This window comes from Monodon monoceros, unplaced genomic scaffold (genome assembly GCF_005190385.1).
Source record: "Monodon monoceros isolate NGI ecotype Baffin Bay Population unplaced genomic scaffold, NGI_Narwhal_1 Super_Scaffold_18, whole genome shotgun sequence".
Classification (NCBI taxonomy): domain Eukaryota; kingdom Metazoa; phylum Chordata; class Mammalia; order Artiodactyla; family Monodontidae; genus Monodon; species Monodon monoceros.
Window position 1 is genome coordinate 31,389,232 of NW_021703774.1, and position 22,414 is coordinate 31,411,645.

The 22,414-nt window shown below is 39.1% G+C and overlaps 2 protein-coding genes across 4 annotated transcripts in view; both read left to right on the plus strand.

Annotated features, from left to right (window-relative positions):
* Nucleotides 1–10,310: 10,310 nt before the first annotated feature.
* Nucleotides 10,311–21,869, plus strand: ZBED6 (zinc finger BED-type containing 6). Of its 2 annotated transcripts, XR_003794321.1 has the most exons (3): nucleotides 10,644–16,262; nucleotides 17,611–17,674; nucleotides 21,804–21,869. XR_003794321.1 is itself a non-coding variant. In XM_029227535.1 (2 exons), exon 2 carries the CDS (start codon nucleotides 12,125–12,127, stop codon nucleotides 15,065–15,067), a length of 2,943 nt encoding a protein of 980 aa, XP_029083368.1. In that variant the 5' UTR covers nucleotides 10,311–10,401; nucleotides 10,895–12,124; the 3' UTR covers nucleotides 15,068–16,211. The 2 variants fall into 2 exon arrangements, 1 of the variants encoding a protein (XP_029083368.1); XM_029227535.1 differs by lacking the exons at nucleotides 17,611–17,674; nucleotides 21,804–21,869 and adding an exon at nucleotides 10,311–10,401 and having other exon boundaries at nucleotides 10,895–16,211.
* The window catches only part of ZC3H11A (zinc finger CCCH-type containing 11A), a 28,599-nt gene continuing 27,986 nt past the window's right edge, over nucleotides 21,802–22,414 (plus strand). Inside the window, exon 1 of one of the 2 annotated variants that reach the window (XM_029227537.1) lies at nucleotides 21,802–22,002. In XM_029227537.1, coding sequence (XP_029083370.1) covers nucleotides 21,949–22,002 — 54 coding nt within the window. In that variant the 5' untranslated portion in view covers nucleotides 21,802–21,948. The remainder of the gene's footprint in view (nucleotides 22,003–22,414) is intronic. The other variant, XM_029227538.1, reaches the window with a different exon arrangement.

Here is a 22,414-nt window from a genome sequence, read left to right on the forward strand (position 1 = left end):
AAAACTGTGTATCTGCAAAGAATGAGTGATAAAGAAGCTTGGAGAAGCAAGATAGCTTCCAGTCAGTGTAGGACAATCCAAGTGAATTGTGCCTCTTTTCATGAAATGGATTATATTACCTATTAAAATTATATGCATTTAAAAAATTTTGCATAGATTAATACATAAACATGGTATAAAATTCAAACACTATAAGCCAGTGAAAGTAAGCTTCCTCCCATGCTACATAGGAGATATCCCCTGTCCCCTTGTCCCTCCCTAGAAGCAACTACTGTTTAAGTCTGTTAAAAAATCTTTCAGAGATGTTCTGTGATATAAAAGTGGTATATCATAGAATATGCTCTTTTGCATGTTCATGCACATTAATACACAGAGGTACATAGTACAAGGCACATCATTCTTCATGACAGCATAGAAATTCATTGTATGTCTGTACTGTTTTTGTACTTAGCCATTATAGTATTTATTGGCATTTAGGTTATATCATATCCATGTACATATGCCACTTTTGCTCATGTGTATGTACAAGAATAGGATAAACTTTTAGATGTAGAATTTCTCGGTTAAAGTATAGAGAAGTCATTTTTAGAAACTAGTTTTTATATAATAAAAGTAACACATATATAGTAAAATAATATTTGAATCAGTACAAAAAAATATAATAAAAGTCTCCATTCCACCTCAGACATCCAGCTCCTCTCTCTTCAATTAACCACCATTTATAGATTCTTCCAGAAACTTTTCTGTGCATAAGTAAGTGTGTGTGGTGTGTGTGTGTGTGTGTGTGTGTGTGTGTGTGTGTGTGTTGTTTACATTATACTTGCATTTTAGAAAGAGAAATTCTGTGGTAGGGAGAAATTCTGTTTGGAAGGGAGACTAAGGAGAGGGCAAGATGGACAGGCAGCAAAAGCAATGAGGAGGCTGGCTGTGGGAGCAATCTGGAAAATGAGCAACAAGTGATAAAGGCCTAAACTAAGCAGAAGAAATGGGAATGGAAAAGAAAAAGGAATATTCAAGAGATATTTAGGAGGTAAAGTCAATAGGATTTCCTAAGTATTTGGATATGGAAGGTGAGAAAAGAGAGAAGTCCTCATTGATTCCCAGATTTTTTTTTTTTTAATATTTATCTGGCTGCACTGGGTCTTAGTTGTGGCACGTGGGATCTTCGTTGCCACATGTGGGATCTTTTTTTTTTAGTTGTGGCATGTGAACACTTACTTGAGGCATGTGGGATCTAGTCCCCTGACCAGGGGTCGAACCCGGCCCCCCTGCATTGGGAGTGCAGAGCCTTAGCCACCAGACCACCAGGGAAGTCCCCATTCCCAGATTTCTGACCTCAGTAACTGGGTGGATGGTGAGTGGCACCATCCACTAAGACAAAGACTTCAGGAGGAAGTATAGATGTTGGGGACAAGATGATGATTTCAGTTTTTGTTTGGAATTTAAAGTGCCTCTGAAACATCTGATCAAAGATTCCTAAAGCCAGTTGGAGAGAGATCTGGGTCAGAGATACAGATCTGAGAGTCACCACATATAATTAATTCATAGTCGAAACCAAGGAAATGGATGAAATAACCCACGGAGAGAATGCAGAGTGAGAAAAGATGAGGGCTGAGGACTGAATCACAACTAAGTGAGAGATGATAGAGAAGGGGAAACCTACAAAGGAACTAGAGAACAGGCAGCCAGAGAATTTGGAAGGAAACCGAGACAGAATTTTGTCCTTTAAACCATGGGAGAAGGAGTTTAAAGAAAGAAAATGGTGAGTGAGGCCAAATGATTGCATAATGATTTGGAGTTGGACAGACCTGGGTGTAAATCCTAGTTTTGCCACTTACCGACAATGACACCTTGGACACGTCACCAGAACTTTATAAGCATTTGCAAAAAGAGATTAATAATATTACTTATCTAATAGAGTTATCGTCCGGATTAAATTAGATAATGTATATAAAGCTACTAGCACAATATCTGGCACATAATAAACTATCAATAAATGCTGATTAATAAGAAAAATAAGCACAGAAAAGGATCCATTCAATTTAAAACTAATGACCCTACTACAGTAATTTCAGAGAAGCCACACAGATATAAATCCAAATGAAATATATAGAAGCGTGTATGAGAGGTGAAGAAAGAGCCAAGGAATTCGGCAATGAAGATAAAATGAGCAAGTAGGGGCTTCCCTGGTGGCGCAGTAGTTAAGAATCCACCTGCCAATGCAGGGGACATGGGTTCGAGCCCTGGTCCAGGAAGATCCCACATGCCACGGATGCAACTAAGCCCGTGTGCCACAACTACTGAGCCTGCTCTCTAGAGCCTGCGAGCCACAACTTCTGAGCCCGTGTGCCACAACTACGGAAGCCTGTGTGCCTAGAGCTCGTGCTTTGCAACAAGAGAAGCCACAACAATGAGAAGCCCGCGTGCGCAATGAAGAGTAGTTCCCAGTCACCACAACTAGAGAAAGCCTGCGCAGAACAACGAAGACCCAATGCAGCCCAAAATAAATATAAATAAAATAAATAAATCTATTAAAAAAAATGAGAAAGTAGGTGTGCCAGAGGGAAACAAGGAATTGAGCATAATGTTCGCCTATACCCACACCCCAGCCTTTCTAAAATATGGAATGGGGATTCATATATGTTACTAGCCTTTGGGGAACAACTTAGAGAGGGACAAGTTAAAATACAAGAGATAACTTGGATTGGGAGAATTCATATTGTTAAAATGGCCATACTACCCAAAGCAATCTACAGATTGTATGTGATCCCTATCAAATTACCCATGACATTTTTCACAGAACTAAAACAAATAATCCTAAAATTATATGAAACCATGAAAGACCCAGAATTGCCATAGCAATCCTGAAGAAGAAGAAAGAAGCTGGAGGCATACCCCTCCCAGACTTCAGACAAAGAAGTCATCAAAACAGCGTGGTACTGGCACAAAAATAGACACTGGATCAATGGAACAGAAAGAGAGCCCAGAAAGAAACCCACATACCCACATTCAATTAATCTTTAACAAAGGAGGCAAGAATATACAGTGGAGCAAAGACAGTCTCTTCAGCAAGTGGCGTTGGGAAAGTTGGACAGCCGCATGCAAATCAATGAAGTAAGAGCACCCCTCATACCACACACAAAAATAAACCCAAATGGCTTAAAGATTTAAATATAAGACATGGTACCATGAAACTCCTAGAAGAGAACATAGGCAAAACATTCTCTGACATAAATCATACCAAAGTTTTCATAGGCGAATCTCCCAAGGCAACATAAATAAAAGCAAAAATAAACAAATGGTACCTAATCAAACTTACAAGCTTTTGCACAGCAAGGGAAACCATAAACAAAACGAAAAGACAACCTATGGACTGGGAGAAAATACTTGCAAATGATGCAACCGACAAGGGCTTTATTTCCCAAATATACAAACAGCTCATAACAACTCAATAACAACAAACAACTCAATCGAAAAATGGACAGAAGACCTAAACAGACATTTCTCCAAAGAAGACAAACAGATGAACAACAGGCACATTGGAAGATGCTCAACATCTCTAATTATTGGAGAAATGCAAACCAAAACTGCAGTGAGTACCACCTCACACTGGTCAGAATGGCCATCATTAAAAAGTCCACAAAAACAAATGCTGGAGAGGGTGTGGAGAAAAGGGAATTCTTCTACACTGTTGGTAGGAATTACGTTGCAGCCACTATGGAAAACAGTATGGAGCTTCCTTAAAAAACTAAATATAGAGTTGCCATATCATCCAGCAATCCCACTCCTGGGCATATATCTGGAGAAAACTATAATTTGAAAAGATACATGCACCCCAATGTTCATAGCAGCACTATTTACAATAGCCAAAACATGGAAGCAACCTAAATGTTCATTGACGGATGGATAAAAAAGATGTAGTGTACATATACACAATGGAAATACTACCCAACCATAAAAAAGAATGAAATAATGCCATTTGCAACAATATGGATGGAACTAGAGATTATCATACTGAGTGAAGTAACTCAGAAAGAGAAAAACAAATACCGTATGATATCACTTATATGTGGAATCTAAAATATGACATAAATGAACTTACTTATGAAACAGAAACAGACTCACAGACATAGAAAACAAACTTACGGCTACCAAAGGGGAAAGACAGGGGGAGGGATAAATTAGGAGTTTGGGATCAGCAGATACACACTACTATGTATAAAAATAAACAGCAAGGTCCTAGTGTATGGCACAGGGAACTATATTCAATATGCTATAATAAACCATAATGGAAAAGAATATGAAAAAGAATATGTATATATATGTATAACTGAATCACTGTGCTGTACACCAGAAACTAACACAACATTGTAAATTAACTATACTTCAATAAAAGAAAATTTTTTTTAAATACAAGAACCCTCTTAAGTGCTCATAGTGTCCCCCTCATACCCTAAAAGCAAAGACTCAAATGGGTCAAGATCACTCTTAGTGGAGTTGTCAGTAGAGAAGCTGCTGCATGGCTCTGGGTGTACCCTACTCTGCAAGTGGGAGACTCAAAACTCTTCATGCAGAGCTCTTTGCAGCTGAACCAGGGTTGAGGTGACACACGTGCCAGCTTAGAAAGAACTCCAGATAGTTTTAAGCGAGAAGAACAAGTCTCAGAATGGTACGTACAGTGTAGTGCCATTCTTTAGAAAACAGTGACAATGGGGACTTCCCTGGTGGTCCTGTGGGTAAGACTCCACACTCCCAATGCAGGGGGCCCGGGTTTGATCCCCGGTGGGGGAACTAGATCCCACACGCGTGCTGCAACTAAGAGTCTGCATGCTGCAACTAAGACCCGCACAGCCAAAATAAATAAATAAATATTTGAAAAGAAAACAATGACAATAAAAGCTATGTCTTACCTTAAAAAAAAATAATACAAGAGATGAGAGGGGATCATGGGTAGGATCAATAAGGGACCACTCCTCAAGTCTCCCATTGACTCTTTACTGTCATCACTCCTGCTGAACATCACCACTAGTTTAGCCTTTATGAAACACAAGTTTGCAAATGTCACATCCTCTACCTTTCTGTCCCTGTTCCAAAGTCTTCAAGGAATTCCTAATGTCCAAGGAATATTATTCAAATGCCTTTCCAACATTCAAGGGCCTCCATAATCTTTCTCAACCTACTTTTACAATGTTCTCTCTTCCTATAGTGTGTAGACTCTTCCCCAGCTGAATTTCTCTCCTAGCTCCTTCAGGGATCTCCCTAACATAGTCTTCACTTACCTCTCACTCTGTCCTACTTTCAGGTCAGCTTAGGTCTCACTCCCTCCAGGAAGTATTTCCTGGAACACTGCACTTTTCAATGACCACCTCTTCCTTTCTAGAACTAAAGTAGAGTTGCAGGCCAGGCCATGAAGTGATTTTTTTGTTTGTTTCATTTGAATCAGCTTAATCATAAATTTCACATAAAAATCTGAGTTTCTGGCTTCCATTGAAAAATCAGGCATTCCCACCTGGCAAGTCTAGGCTGGAGTTGAATGTAACAGTGGGACCTTTAGCTAGGGCATGCATTCTCAAGTTTTATTCTTTTTTTTAAAATAATTTTAAAAATATTTATTTATTTATTTACTTACTTGGCTGCATCAGGTCTTATTTGCGGCATGCAGGACCTTCATTGCTGCATGCGGGATCTTTTCATTACAGTGCACGGGCTCTTCATTGTGGCGCACGTGCTTCTCTAGTTGTGGCACACAGGCTCCAAAGTTCACGAGCTCAGTAGTTGTAGCACGTGGGCTTAGTTGCCCCATGGCATGTCGGATCTTAGGTCCCTGACCAGGGATCGAACCCACGTCCCTTGCATTGGAAGGTGGATTCTTAACCACTGGACCACCAGGGAAGTCCCTCGAGTTTTATTCTTACACCTGGCTCATCATTCTCATATACACACGTGCCTGGCTCATGTAAGCATTTGAGTTTGTAATCCCAGGTCTAAACTGTAGCTGGACACTTGATGTACAGTACATGGCAGTTATTTATCTTTACGTTTATCATGTCTTCTGGAAAAGTTCCACATGGGCAATTCCACATATTATGCCTATTTAGGGTTCCTCACAATGCCTAGCACAGCAACCTAAACATAGAAGAATACTTAGTATAAGATAAACGGGAATGAGAACCTCATCTGCTTTTTCTTAACTAACCCATCACCCAACAGAACTACAGTTACCCCACTCCAAAATTAAGTACCAAGGAAAAAATTCTATATAAGGAAATAAGAAAAGCACTGGGAGTGAAGAGGGGAAGGCAGTCCTAGGAAGGTTGATTTCAGTGATACCAGCTCTGGTCTTGCAGCTAGAGCAAGAAGTTTTTAATTTGTCCATTGCAGTTAACAGGTATTTGTGACTCCTGTGCAAGGCTCCTTGCTAGGAGACTCTGTTGTTTCCTATTTCCTTACTCATGTTAGACATTTGAGACCCAAAGGCAGGAAGAAAAAGAGGAAGGTTGATGGATAGTGGTGATGGACACTGGGTCAGAGAAGGGACTAGCTACTCATGTGGTAGTTCCCCTCCCATTCTGTTCTCTAATGTGGGAAGTACAAAAAGAGGGCTACTGCCAACTTGTGGAGCCCACAGAGTTGGCTAGAGCTTCAGAGGAGGGACAGGCCAGGATTTGAATCTAGATCATATGGCTCCCCAGTCAACATACTATACCAAGAGAGGAGGATTTAGCATGAAGCTAAAGAAGTTTAACCTTCAGGCCCCCTACTTGCACAAGCCCCCTTCAAGGCTCTGGGCAAGGCCTTAGCAATATGCTCATGTGGTTATCATAAAATTCCATAAGTAAGATATTTTCATAGCAATGACTAAGATCCTTGTTTCTTTTCACTCAGACTCTCTCTCCAATACCTTCCCCTTGTTGGACATTTTTGGGATCCTGCTAAGAGGAAGTTGAGTTGGGATACAAATATTTTGGGTTTTATGTGGTGTACAGTCACTTTCACTTAGAGTTAAGTTATTGCCAGACATTTAGGTGTAGAAATGGCTTTCAACAATACCCCTATTACCTGCTATGTAGACTCATCTGGCATTATGACCCAAAGTTGTAGGGCCAGAGGTCATATCTTGATATAAGTGGCATGTATATTGTGGAGGAGAGACAAGGTTTGAAATTTATGTAACCAGAAACTAATGTTTGGAAAAATCCTGAGCAGCCCCGTGGAGAGGTCCACATGGTAAGAAACTGAGGTCTATATGAGAGAGCTTGGAAATAGATCCTCTAGCCCCAGTCAAGCCTTCAGATGACTTGTAGAGATGGCCAACAACTTGGTTACCATCTCATGAGAGAGCCTGAGCGAGAACCACCCAGCTAAACTGCTCCTGAATTCCTGACCCACAGAAACTGTGAGGTGATAAATGTTCATTGTTTTAAGCCAGTAAATTTAGGGATAATTTATTATGTAGCAATAGATAACTAATATATCTAGCAAAAATGATTGTTCTCTCCTGGTCAAGAATATATTAAATAATTCAATATTCTATGAAGTCTTAGTGCTTACATATGTAAGAAACTTGATGGAAGTTTCCCTAAATTTGACAACAAATCTATAATTTTCACCAATTTTACCAATAAGCTGTGAAATAAGAGACTTTTCTAAACTATCATTGATAAAACTATTTTTATTAAAAATTCCAGAGGGAAGACTGATGTATTTTTTATTCTCTTTATAGAAATATTACAAGATTGTCATATGAAGAGGCAATCAAAAACTATGCAGCTAAATATATAGAAAAGTCTATTATAGAGGATTATAGTTTATTGGTTAAAAAAAAGTATGACTTTTTTGAGTTTGTAATATATATAGTGCAAGATTTTTTTTATGTGTAATTTATTGTGATTTCCTTTCCTAGTCTAAATAAATATTCACTTTTGAATCAATTCTCAATAATTTTGCATTATTTTTCTAGAGGGCTCTACAAAACCTTTGCTCTCACATTGCACATCGTAAAATGTTTTGTCAGTTACTTACGGAAGAGGTCTAAAGATTGTTTGAAATTCATTTAGAATCAAGGTGGGGTGTGAGTAGGGAAAATCTGGCATTGTGCCCTTGGCCTAGATAATTTATCCCCTTTTAACAAACAAGGGGCAAGCCCACATCCACCCCTGAGAATTCTGTTTGTATATATGGGGTGGGGTGGGGGGATCCCCATGTGGGTTCTCACCTGGACTTCAGAGGATTTCCTAACTAGTTCTCCCTCTTTTTAATAGCCAGAGGCTTTTAACTTCTGCACTCTTCAGTGTCCCTATTACTCCATTATTTTTCTTTTCCCCCTTGGGAGAGACTAATGGAGACGGAAACAGGATTATTTCCATCAAAAAGGAACTGGTGAAATTTACTGCAAAACAGCCTTACCATGGTATGAGAGCTGTTAAAAAGAATATGGTAGGCCTCTAAGCACTGATGACCATTAAAAGATATTCAAGATAAATGGTAAAGTGGAAGAAAAAAAGCAAGTTGCAAAGCAATATGCATAGTTTTAGCCTGTTCTTATCCTGAAATTACTGTATTTCATTCATTCTGAGATGAACATCCTATCAAATTTTAATATCTCTGATCAATGGCCTGTCAGAGTTTAAGTGGCAGTTTTTTCTCTTAGAGGCCTGTAAAATAAGATGCACGCTATAATCAATGATACCTTAGATTTGATGAAATATAACTATTGTTAAAGAACAAATCTTGAGCCGAGTAAATTTAAAGATGAAATTGGCTTTATTCAACGTTTCATGAACCAGGCAGCATCCCATTTAACAAATAGAAGGAGAGAGTTGTATAAAATGGAAGGTTTTTACAGGCAGAAAGCAGGTGGGACAAGGAAGTTAAAAGTGGATTATTTGGGGGAAATTTACCCTTTCTTAGAGAAAGGTAGGGGGGAATCTTATCAGGCAGATTGCCTCACTAGTGCTGACCAGGAAATTAAAATTTCACTCCTGGGAGAGGCCGAAACTACAGTTTGGTTACGTATTAGGTCTTGGATGCGGCTTGAAAGTCCTAGTCTGGAAAACATTTCAGCTGTTTGGAAAGCCTTCTGTTAAAATGAAAAACACTAGGTGTTGTGGCACAGGCAGAAACTGGTTACCAAGAACCTGCTTGTAGGGCTGGTTGACATGGCAACCAGATTATTGTTCTGTAATACAGGGATTGGTGCTACGACTCTAATGCTGTGCTTCTCACTTTAAAAGGAGATAGCAGCTCAAGTGTGAAGAGACTCACCCGTCTGGATTGGCTGGGACTCTCTCACTAGGCTGGTAGGTGGGGAAACAAGCCCAAGAGGAAATAAAAGAGGCCTGGAATCCCATCAGCTTTACCATCAAGTGTATCCTTTCTTAGCAGAAATGGATCCTTTATCCAAGTTCAGTAAAATGTTGCCACGAAGCAAGTTCTGTTGAGCCTATAACCCAGGGGGGATCTTGGGCTCCTGCTGTATCAGTGCAATATATTTAAGTATATTTGCATACAAAAAAGTTAGAAAGAATACATGTTAAATTAATGAGAGATTATTTCTCAGGAATGAGGTTAACGCAGATTTAAACTTTCTACCTTTACATTTCTCTATTATTACCTTTAAAAAACTCATGCATTACTTTATAATCAGGGTAAAAAAGGAAAGACATTCAAATGGGAAAATACAGGCTAATATCAATAATGAAGTAGGTAGGCAAGTGATCTTTTTCCTTTTCACGTCTCAATCCTTGTCAACTTCTTAATGAGCATGAATTGTTTTTACAAAACTAAAATTTGTTTTAAGAAATAAACTTCCCTCAAACCCATTTCACTTCTTCAAATACAAATAAATGCACAAATCCTTCAACTTTGCAAGAAAAAAGTAGTTTATTTCTAAATCAAATTAACACAGGATTTGGACGATTTATTCATTAAGCAAACACTCTGGTGAGAATAAACTGAGCGCCTACTGTCTGGTAGAGACAATTCTCGCGATTTCCTCGCTTATTACGTGAATTTGATTAAAAAATTTAAATCAAAGACGGTTTCAAAACACCCGTAACTTTCTAAAACGCGTGCCTCAGAAAGGAAGGGACGCCACCGGTTTATTGCCTTTCCTCTCACGTGACGCTCTCTTACCCGGGGAAGCCATCTTAAGCCGCGCCTCGTAGAGGAAACTACATCTCCCAGAATCTTTGCGCTTTGCGTCGTGCTGGCACTTTTAGTGGCCGGGTCTTAGAGCTGAGCCTGTAGCCGGGCGCCATCTTTGACTCTGGCAGTGTTGGGTTTCTGCTGGTGTTGCTGCTGAGAGGACGGCGGGCGGCAGCGGCTAAGAAAGAAGAAAGACGTGGCAGCAAACGGGAGTCGGGGATAGTGTCGACGGTTCGGTAAAGTTTCTGTTCTCTGGTAACTAGACCCGTTTTTTGCTTCCCGGGTGGCTTGGGGCCGGGGAGGTGGGGGAGAGGGCGAGGGGAGTGGCCACGGCCTCCCCTCGCCCCTGGGTCGCGGCCTAGCCCGGGAAGTCAGAGCGGGTCCTTCGGCCCCGCGGTAACGACCCCCTCCCCCACCTCCCGGCCGCTGCCGTCGCCGGGGCGGGCTGGGAGCCCCAGGCTCCCGCTCCCATCCACCCCACCCCCACCCCACTTCACCCCACCCCACCCCCACGGCGCCTGCTCCTTTTCCCAACGAACCTTCTTCCCCTCCCCCACATCCGGTGTTGGTGAAACTGTAGGAGCCCGGAGCAGCCCCAGGAAGCCGACTTGTTTCCCTACTCCCAGAGGAGAACTGACACTAGATTGCTTTCTTTGGGGGCAACAGTTTCCGTAGTTGAGCGGACCCCCGCTGCCTAAGTCAAATTGAGTGCCAGGAGCTGATTTTACCTACTCTCATTCCTCTCCAGGGTCCCACTACTTGGGAGATTTTCTCAAACTCCACACACAGAAAGCCACCGACCTTATTCCGGTATCCTACACCCCTTCCCTACCTTAATTACACTTCCCACTCCCAGCCCTCAGCATCGGAGTCAAGAGCAACAGGGACACTTCCGTTCTCCTTGTAGGACTGATGAAACCGTAATGAAGAACACCCCCTAAACTCCCATAATCGGTGCGGATTCCTATGGGGAAGGCCCATATTGTTGACATCTTCCAGGCCTTGGTTCTGGACCTTGAGAAGGAGGCTGAACTAGTGATAGCGATGCTTTTTAGGGTAAATGTATGTAGGTATTGGGGGAAGGGGAGGGATCAACCGAGAAGGCATGGAAGTAGTTTAAAGCTAATATTTCAGTTTTTGCTGCTCATATAGAGTCCAACCTAGGAGTTACTCATTTACAGGCTGTAAAGCTTCTCCAGACTAAAAATGTTTGAAAACCAAGCATGGATTAACTCTCCATACGAACAGTAAATTGAAAATTCAGCTTCTGAGTAAAACTTAACTCCCAAAGCATTTTTTTTAGGTACCCACATTTTTTAAAAATTGTGTTACTTTTAATTAGAGTTGAAAGGCCTCAACTAGAATTTGCTGTTAATGACCAGTATGTGGAGTCTGATTTAGCTTTCCAGAATTGACATTTTGGGTTGTATTGCCAAATCACAGTCCTAAACGATGAGTGTTGAATGATGCACTATGTTTTTGTTTAAATGAAATTTACTGAGAATAATTAACTTCAGAATTAAGGGAAATTGATGTTGCTATCATGAGGCAGCATACAAAATACATATTCTAAAAACTGAAGACATTTCAAGCAGGTATAGTTCTTGAAGCAGAAAGAACATGAACCTGGGATTTGGAAGACCTGGTTTCTAGCTGCTTCTGATCAACTCTATTACTCTGGGAAAGTAGGCCTCAGTTCTTTTTTCTGTAACATGAGTAAATTGGACTGTTTGAATTCAGAACTCAGAAAGTTGGAAGGGATCTTAAAGCCCTCTGTGAAAGCGTTTGGGAATGTTCTCCATTGCTGTCATTTTTCCTCCAAAAATAACCTGGTTTGGAAGTTATTGGTCCAACGGGAATTTGACTCCCCATAGAAATTGGAGAAAAGATAATGCAAGTAGAGAGGAACAGCTGTATATCTGTTTGAGGAGTAAACCCACCAATAGATTCTGGTACGAATTTCAGAGACATAAAAAGAATGAGTGTATGTACCTTAAGTGCACCAGTTTCCTCACTCTCTCCTGGCAGAAGATGTAGCACTTTTAGTGGTGCCGGGATTCTGGGATGTGTTCCTATTACGTCTAATACAGATGAAGATGTGGTAGAGGGAAAGATGGTGGCAGAAGGACTGGATAAAGAGGCAAAATTGCCCGCGAAAAAGAAAAGAAAGAAGGGTTTGCGAATTAAGGGGAAAAGGCGACGAAAGAAACTGATCCTTTCGAAAAAGTTTAGTAAGGATTTGGTATCTGGGAGGCCAGTTGCAGATGCCCCTGCTTTGTTGGCTTCCAATGCCCCTGAGCAGGATGAAGAAAGTCTTTTTGAGAGCAATATAGAAAAACAGATCTATTTACCTAGTACTAGAGCCAAGACCTCCATCGTGTGGCACTTCTTTCATGTTGACCCCCAGTACACCTGGCGGGCTATTTGTAACCTCTGTGAAAAAAGTGTTAGCAGGGGTAAACCAGGCAGCCATCTCGGGACATCTACTCTTCAGCGACATCTGCAGGCAAGGCATTCACCTCACTGGACCAGGGCCAACAAATTTGGAGTTACTAGTGGGGAGGAGGATTTTACTTTGGATGTACCTTTATCTCCCTCTTCCGCGGGAAGCAGTGGAAGCTTTGAATACATCCCTACTGATCCATTGGATAATAATGGAATGGGAAAGAAACGTGATAAATCAGTATCTGATGCCCTGAAGGCAGAAAGAGGGAGATTTCTCATCAAAAGTAACATTGTCAAGCATGCCTTAATTCCTGGAACAAGAGCCAAGACATCTGCAGTTTGGAATTTTTTCTATACCGATCCTCAGCACATCTCAAGAGCTGTCTGTAATATATGTAAAAGAAGTGTGAGCCGGGGTAGGCCGGGTTCTCACTTAGGAACTTCAACACTTCAACGACACCTGCAGGCCACACATCCCATCCATTGGGCAGTTGCCAACAAAGACAGTGGTGCAGTTGGAAATGGATTAGATGAAGCTGAGACTGAGAGAAATGATCTCTTGAGTGATACTTTGCCTGGAGAGAAGTCTACAGGCAGCCAGGATGTCACAGCTGAGGACCTTAGTGACTCTGATTCAGATGAACCTCCTGTATTAGAGGTTGAAAATAGAAGATCTGAGAGTCCTATTCCTGTTGCAGAGCAAGACACTCTAATGCATGCACAGGAACAAGAAACAACATATTGTGAAAATTCAACCTCAAGTCAAATAAGTCAAGCAATTATTCAAATGATTGTGGAAGATATGCATCCTTACAACTATTTCTCAACTCCAGCCTTTCAGAGGTTCATGCAGATTGTGGCCCCTGACTATAGGTTACCATCTGAAACTTACTTTTTCACTAAGGCTGTGCCTCAATTATATGATTGGGTCAGAGAGAAAATTTTCTTAACTTTGGAGAATGTTCAAAGCCAAAAGATCCACCTGACTGTGGACATATGGACCCATGACCCATCCACTGACTATTTCATTGTGACTGTACACTGGGTCTCTTTGCAAACTACACCTTCTTCCAGTAATGGCAGGATCCCCAATTTTAGAAAGTGGGCAGTTCTCTGTGTAACAGGTTTGGCCAAAGACTGTTTGATAACCAACATTTTACAAGAATTAAGTGACCAGATTGGTCTGTGGCTTTCTCCTAATTTCCTCATCCCTAGCTTCATCGTTTCTGACAATTCTTCTAATGTAGTACATGCAATCAAAGATGGTGGTTTTACCCATGTGCCGTGCTTCTTGCATTGTTTAAATACAGTCATTCAAGACTTTTTCTGTGAGCACAAAAGCATTGAGAACATGTTAGTGGCTGCTAGGAAAACCTGTCATCATTTTAGTCATTCAGTCAAGGCCCGTCAGATACTACAGGAATTCCAAAATGATCACCAACTTCCATGGAAAAATTTGAAGCAGGATGAAGCTGGCCATTGGATTTCTACCTTTTATATGTTAAAATGGCTCTTGGAGCATTGTTACTCAGTTCACCATAGTCTTGGTAGAGCCAGTGGAGTTGTGCTCACCTCCCTTCAGTGGACTCTAATGACGTATGTTTGTGATATTCTTAAACCATTTGAGGAGGCCACCCAGAAAGTGAGTGTGAAGACCACAGGATTGAATCAGGTGCTACCCCTAATCCATCATCTACTCCTTTCCCTGCAGAAACTCAGAGAAGATTTTCAAGTTAGACGTATTACTCAGGCCCTCAATCTGGTAGACAGTTTATCTCTGAAACTTGAAACTGATACCCTATTAAGTGCCATGCTCAAATCCAAGCCCTGTATCTTGGCTGCTTTGTTAGACCCCTGCTTTAAAAACAGTTTGGAAGACTTTTTCCCTCAAGGTGCTGATTTGGAAACTTATAAGCAGATCCTTGCAGAAGAAGTTTGTAACTATATGGAATCTTCATCAGAGGTCTGCCATATTGCAACTTCAGAAGCTTCTGGTTCCTCAGGCATAGTAGGAGCTGATTCATTTACCTCATCTATAAGAGAAGGCACCTCCAGTTCAGGGTCTGTTGATAGTTCAGCTGCAGATAATGTTGCCATTGGAGGCAAAAGCTTCATGTTTCCTTCTGCTATGGCAGTAGTGGATGAATACTTCAAAGAGAAGTATTCAGAGACCTCAGGAGGTGATGACCCTTTGATTTACTGGCAGAAGAAGGTGAGCGTATGGCCAGCTTTGACCCAAGTTGCCATTCAGTATCTGAGCTGCCCCATGTGTAGTTGGCAGTCTGAATGTATCTTTACTGCAAATAGCCACTTTCATCCAAAGCAGATCATGAGCCTGGACTTTGACAATATAGAACAGCTGATGTTTCTGAAAATGAACTTGAAAAATGTTAACTATGATTATTCTTCATTGGTTCTGAGCTGGGATCCTGAGAATGAAGTTATTCAAAGCAATGAAAAAGAAATATTATCTTAATTTCTTTTTCCTTTCTCCATTTAAAATGGGCAACTTATTGCTATGTTACTGTGTCCTAATTGCTATAATTGTTGTATACAGTTATACTAATTATTCTTTATGCACAATCTGGGGAAACCTGAAAACACAGAAAGGGCTGAAAATTCCTCAGGGGTAATATAATGTTGACAAAGTGAATATTAAAGATTTCATAGTAGTAACTCAGTGTAGCTGTCACTTGAAATTTTGTTTATACCAATTGAGAGAAAAAAAGGCTTTTTTAATTAAAAAAATATAGTGCAGCATTGAAAGGCCTTAGGCTATTTCTGGCTGGTAGATTGAACTAGTAATTGGTTTTAAGTAAAAATTTCTCTCAACCTGGGAAGTTTGATTGCTCTGAAACCAATGAAATAGAGAAAAAGCATACTAAACTGGTATCTCTCCCCATCACCACCATTTTTCTATTTCTTTAAAAACCCTGATTCATACTTACAGCTTGGCAAAAACAAAGTTCACAAAATTGTTTTATATTTGGGAATTCCTAATTGCCTCCTCATACTGGTCAGCGTTATAATTTCAACTTACTAAGTGTGATAGAGTTGCCCTTTATATTTAAGATTGGGTCTATATAGAGAGGAAACATGAGAAAACAATTAGGAAGAAATTACTTTTAGTCTTTGAATTGCCCTTTTTAACTTTTATTGTAAAAACAAAGATTAGCTACTTTTATATAATTTATGGGTAAATGACAAAAAGTTTACAGAATTGAAAAAGATTGAATGGAAATTGGAATGAAAGCCCCATGAGTATACTGTGACAAACCAGTATCCCTTTCCCACAGAATGTTTCTTTGAATTTAAGTGATCTTAAATGTCTTTTAAAAATTATACTGAATGATCCATAATACTATATTCTTAACTATGAGATTATTTTGGCCGTAATTCTTATTTAAAAATAAGCAGTCAATATTTTCATGTGTTAGGAATCATTGCCTAACACATGAGAGAATTGATCTCAATTGATCTTGTCCCTTTCCACTCTGGAAGTATGTTTTTGTGATTGAGTGGGAGGCCATAAATGATGACTTTTAGTAAAAGTCTATTAAAAGTTTCAGACTGAATAACTAATGTAAGATCCCAATTTTTCCTTTTTTTCATTTTAGATTTGGGGATATTCCCTGCCCAAAAATTTCCTGGAAAATTGACTAGTATTAAGTGTGAGTAAAAGGTGTCCACTTTTTTTTAAGTTTTGATTTTAGTTTTGTCTTGGGTAGTATTTGGCAAGATTTAGCCTAGAAATTATGTAGTATTTATTACGTGAGAATCAAAATTGCTTTGTTACTGGGCTGGTTCAAAATTTAGAACTCATTTCTATGTATCAAAATTGTTTTTTGTTTTTGTTTTTCGTTTTTTTGAAATTCTTAAATGGTAAATGTACCATTGTGAAATGAAATTTCAACTCCAAAAGTTTACCCTTTTACTAACTGGAGTAAATGGATAATTATAAAATCTATAGTTGAAGCCATCACTAGTAAAGAATTTGGATCTAGGCTGCATAAGCAAGCCTTTGCAGGGCCACCATTGAATGTCATGCCGGTGACACTGGTGTTGCTATAACAGAAGGAAAACATCTTCCCTTATTAGATAGAAGCTTTCTGTAATTTTGACAGTGCCAGTTCAGGATGACTATAATGCTGCTCTGCCTTCTACAGCTTGCTGCACCACTCTGTAGTTACTCTATAACTATACATTTCTATCTTTTTTGGTTAAACACTCCCTGAAGGTGATAAAAGATGATGTGATGATATATATACATCCACATTGTACACATCGATATATGTGTAAGGATTTCCCTTCACCTTTATTTTGTGGGCTGGGCAAAATTTGGTGTAACATATTAATATACTTCATGATACTTTGGTAGAAGAGGAAGTTCACTATTTTTATAATGAACTCAAATTTAAAAGCTTTTGTAGTGTATTTTAAAAGGGAAAACTTACCCAAATGTTTTATTTCTACACATTTGTGTATGTGTGTGTGTGTGTGTGTGTGTGTGTATAAGCCAGTTAGTATATATGTATATGTATATTATACATAAAACACTTTATATTTTTACATACAAGTATGTTTTTATTATACAGATAATAAAGATGGGGGAAGGTTTCTGTTTTTTTCTTAATAGGTGAAGAAATCTTGAAGACCAGAAATTGGATCTTATTGAATTTTGGTGTTCTTTTTCTTTTTCTTTTTCTTTTTTCTTTTTAAATTAATTGTTCGGCTATGGAAGATGGATTTTTTTTTTTAATAATTCTTTGAATCTCAAGTTCATCTTTATATGAACTCTTTTTTGTTGTTTTTTTGTTGAGGAGATAACTAACCCTAGCTGTCTCCAGTTTGACAAAGGTTGTTTGAATGGACTTAAATCTCTCAGTAGTTGGGAGATGTTTTAAAAACACACCCTGTGTTTGAATTGTGGCTGAGAGGTTTCCTTGGCAATGTGAGGAGGAAAATTCTTTCTGCCTCATTATTATTAATTCATGGATTGAGTGTTGGTTCGACCTACAGGCGTAATAGATTGGAACTCAGTGAAGACACAGACATTGCTGCTGAGAGCCAACCAGCTAATAATGTAAGTGTGGAAATGTGTTCTTTTCTTCCCTGATTAAAGGAGTGAACATTTTTGTAATTTAAGGCATAATTTTCCTGGATCAGTAAGAAAATCAAAAAAATATTGTCAACGCATTTTTTTCTTGTAATTGTTCATGAGTTTTTAGTTTTTTTGATGGAAATATCCCTACCCCCTCTTTTTTGGATAATATATGCACTTTATAAAAAAGGTAAAAACAATATAAACAAGGTGGACTCTTCCTGTAATTCCACCTCCTCAGAGAAAAGCACTGTTAATAGTTTATCGTGGCATAGTTCAGTGTCCGTACGCATAGCTCTGCCTCACCTTTTTCTAATGACTACATAGTGTTCCTTTATATGGATGGATGTGCCATAATATAATGTATCCCTGATTGATAGACATTTGGGTTTTTGCCATTAAAAACAAAAAAGCCCTGCATCCAAAAACAGCTCTGTACACACATATATGTGAACTATTTCTTTGAACCACTTCTTAGATGCGAATTTGTAGAATTGTTAAAATTCCCTAAAGAGATTATACCAATTTACTAAATTAATGAAGTCTTTCTGATTTTTAAAAGTTCTTAACACATCCCTTTTAGTGAAGATATTAATCTTTGGCCATGTTGCTGATAAACCTTTTGCTATATGAATGTTTTTCATTTTATGTAGTAAAATCCATCAGTTTTATTACGGTTTGTAACTTTGGTGTCATGTTAAGGACAGGTGTTTTTCGTCCTGAGCTTATAAAAAAAATAGCATGCATTTGTTTTTCCAGTACTTGGGTGGTTATATATTTTATATTAAAAATGTAATCTGGGCTTCCCTGGTGGCGCAGTGCTTGAGAGTCCGCCTGCCAATGCAGGGGACACGGGTTCGTGCTCCAGTCCGGGAAGATCCCACATGCTGCGGAGTGGCTAGGCCCGTGAGCCATGGCCGCCGAGCCTGCGCATCTGGAGCCTGTGCTCCGCGACGGGAGAGGGCACAACAGTGAGAGGCCTGCGAACCCCCCCCAAAAAAAAGAAGTAATCTAAGGATTGTAATTATATGACATTGCCTCTCTTCCTCCCATTAAGCATTGTCAAATATTGCTTGTTTTTTTTGTTCAGCATAGTTACGAATTTAGAATCTTATATAGTGCTTTTAGTGAGCTAAAGCCTCTTTGCCATGCTTGCTTTTATTCCCTTGGAACCTTTTTGTATGAAGTAGTAATTGTTTTTTTCAAATGGGTAGCTAATTTTTTTGGTTAATTTCAAATGCCACCTTTTCCAGAAATTGCTTGGATTCTGTTAATCTTGTACTCATTTATTTGCCAATATTACATTTAAATGTTATCTTTCACATCTATGATAATATCAGGAAGCACAAGGCCTCTCATTCTTTTTAAGATTTTCTTTATTTTTCTCAGTTACTCTAGGTTATTTTGCAGTCTGTCAAGTTCCAATAAAAATAAAGTATCACTGAGATTTTGAATTGAATTGCATTCAATGTTATTATCTGAATGATTGTTGCTGGCACATAGGAAATTTATTGATCTTTTAAATATCTTATTTTAAATTTCTTTAGTTGATTGTTAGATTTTATAGTTTGCAAGCATATAATGTGCAGATACTAAATTTTTTGCCTCATCCTTTCTAATCTTTATACTTTTTTTTCCTTATTGCATATACTGGACTCTGGAACAGTGTTGAATGATGGTGCAGACAGCGAGACTTTTTTTTTGCCTTTTTTTTTTTTTTTTTGCCTTGAGTGATTTACCTCCAGTGTTTTACCATGTCTCATGTGTTGATAGTTTCTGATGAATTAGTACATTCATGCTAAGGAGGTTCCTTGTAATTTACAAAGAGTTTTTACTGGGAGTAGATGTTGTGTTTTAGCTTTCTTTTTTGTTAAGCCATTTTAACTTTAAAAAATAATAATTTTCAGTCTTTTTTTCCCACCGTTTTTCTGTTTTTGAAATCTTAAGATACCATAGAGTTTCTGTTTTTAGCCCCCCTTTATTCTATTAATGTAATGAATTTCCCAGTATTAAACCATTCTTTGTCCTGGAATAAACCTTCTTTGATCATGTTCTTTTCTTTAAAAAATTTATTTTATTTATTTTTGGCTACATTGGGTCTTTGTTGCTGTGCGCGGGCTTCTCATTGCGGTGGCTTCTCTTGCTGCGGAGCATAGGCTCTAGGCAAGTAGACTTCAGTAGTTGTGGCTCCTGGGCTTTAGAGTGCAGGCTCAGTAGTTGTAGCTCACGGGCTTAGTTGCTCCGTGGCATGTGGGATCTTCCCGGACCAGGGCACGAACCCGTGTCCCCTGCATCGACAGGCGGATTCTCAATCACTGCGCCACCAGGGAAGCCCCTCTTCTTCCAGTTTTTAAATATTTATTTGGCCACGCTGGGTCTTAGTTGCAGCATGTGGGATCTAGTTCCCTGACCAGGGATCAGACTTGGGCCCCCTGCATGGGGAGCGTGGAGTCTTAACCACTGGACCACCAGGGACGTCCCCCTCCCCCCCAATTTTTAAAGTTACCTTTTGGTGTACCCTACAAGGCGGAATGCATTCCCTGTGTTTGCGGTCAGAGGAATCCTGGTAGTGGATTGGTGAGGTGCTATTAAAGGTCCAGTCCTTCGTGGATCAGTGATGGTCAGGTCAGTTAGGGCAAACTTAAATTTTTTATGTCTGTGTTGCATTATATTAGAAAACTTAATGTTATTCTCAGCATAAAACAAAATAATCAGTAGCCACCTGTAATTCTACTACCATGGCCGTAACTGCTGCTGACATTTTGGTCTGTGTTCTGTTGGCAGGGTCATGCTTTCTCTGAAACCTGTAGGGAAATGATCCTTCCTTGCTTCTTCTAGCTTCTGGTGTTTGCTGGCAATCCGTGTCATTCCTTGGCTTATAGATGCATCCGTTTTTGAACATTTAGGTTTCTCGGTGGTTTTTCATTGTTAGAAGAAATTAGTGATGAACTTTCTTATGCACTGTTATTTTGCATATTTGTTGAATATTAATCTCAGGATAAATTCTAGAAATGGAATCGGAAGTCATAGGGTATGTACATTTTGAAGGTATGTTTAGTAACATAACTCTTCTAACCTTGGTTGCTGACTTAAAGGCTGGTTTTTGTCATGGCCTGCTGTTCTTGGATTAGGAATTGTTAGTAGGAAATATGAAGGAATTTGATTCAGCTGATTTCAAATTGTAGATCAGTGTTTCTGTTGTTGTTGTTGTTTCTGGCCGCACCTCTCAGCATGCAGAACTTCCCCTATCAGCTGCACGCCCCGTGCAGTGGAAGCACAGAGTCTTAACCGCTGGACCACCAGGGAAGTCCCTAGATCAGTGTTTCTGAAACCTGATCTTCTGATGTAGGAGTTTGTAGAAACCCCTTCCAAATTCTGGCTTGTGCTCTTGTCATGTATTTTTACTTCTCTAGAAGCTTTCTTTTTTGAACCCTTTAGTGCAGGGGGCCAGGGTATGGCAGGGACTGAGGCGGGAGGGAATATTGGTCATTTTGCATAAGCACTATTTTATGGGTCAAGCTCTGAGAACTTCTTTTGCTCCTTGTTTGCAATTGGTGTGCAGCTCTTTGTCCATCTTAATTATATTAGCTATTAGCTCTACAGATTTTTCAGGGGTAATTGTTTCACCAATTTTTCTAGTGAGACAGTTTTTCCCACATACTTACAATTATATACTTTTGAAATGACAAAAATGCTTGTGAAAATATTGGAACTTCTGTTAGATGAAAAAAAAATCTGGTTTGTCAGAAATGTAGATTTAGCAAATTATCTTGTGTAAAATAATCCAAGTCCCATTAATAATCTAAACTGCAGATCATTTATTGAGTGTGCAGTGCTTACCTAGTTTATGCTGAAGCACCATAGAGAGTGCAAAAGAAAGAAGCATGGCTATTCTTAACAAAACTTTTACATTGTAGATGAGAATGTACAACTTTCACATCAGAATAAAATGTGAATCAGTTTTCATAAGGCTCTGTTATAGGCAATATAGACATACTAATACAATTAAAATTTGGTTTTAACAATGTGATCTCATTGGTCAAGGTGATTTGGAGGAGAAAGTTGGAAGAATTTACCTGAAATACTTCCGTTCATTGTCTTCTCATTTTAGGATTACGTTTAAAAGACAATTCCTGTGATTGAGTTGTCTTTTGGAAGATTAAACCCATTTCAAGAGGACTTGGAGCTGGTCCTCGCCTTGAGGAAGCAGTGGCTTGTTTTCAAGAAGCCACTTCTCATCTGAGGATCTACTCAGCATGCCTAATCAAGGAGAAGACTGCTATTTTTTTTTCTATTCTACATGTACTAAAGTAAGAATTGGCATCTCTAAATCATTTCTTTCTATGATTTCCCTAATAAAATTGGATAAGATTTTCCCAATATACCAAATCGTCTTTATGTTTTGCTCAGCTATTTATTATCTGCTGTCAGTTTTTTAGTAAAGGGTAGCATTCCTAAGGGAATTCATTCTTCATCATTTTTTTCTCTTCATTTTATGTTCTCCATATTCTCCAAAAATAAAAAGGTTCATAGCATTTAATCATCATTCAGTGTTCTAGCTGTAATTAATCTGTTCAGGGTGCTTTTGGAATTGGGAACACTTTAACTGTAGCTGGCCAACTTTGCTTTTATTTACTTTGTGTTAAATGAATGGGTGGGTTGAATTTGACTTCTTGCTTCAGATTTCCTGCTGAATACTAAAGCCACTTTTCTAAATAAGCT

Excerpts from the sequence above, each read along its gene's own strand:
- ZBED6 (XM_029227535.1), top strand. The coding sequence starts at position 12,125 with ATGAGTGTATGTACCTTAAGTGCACCAGTTTCCTCACTCTCTCCTGGC.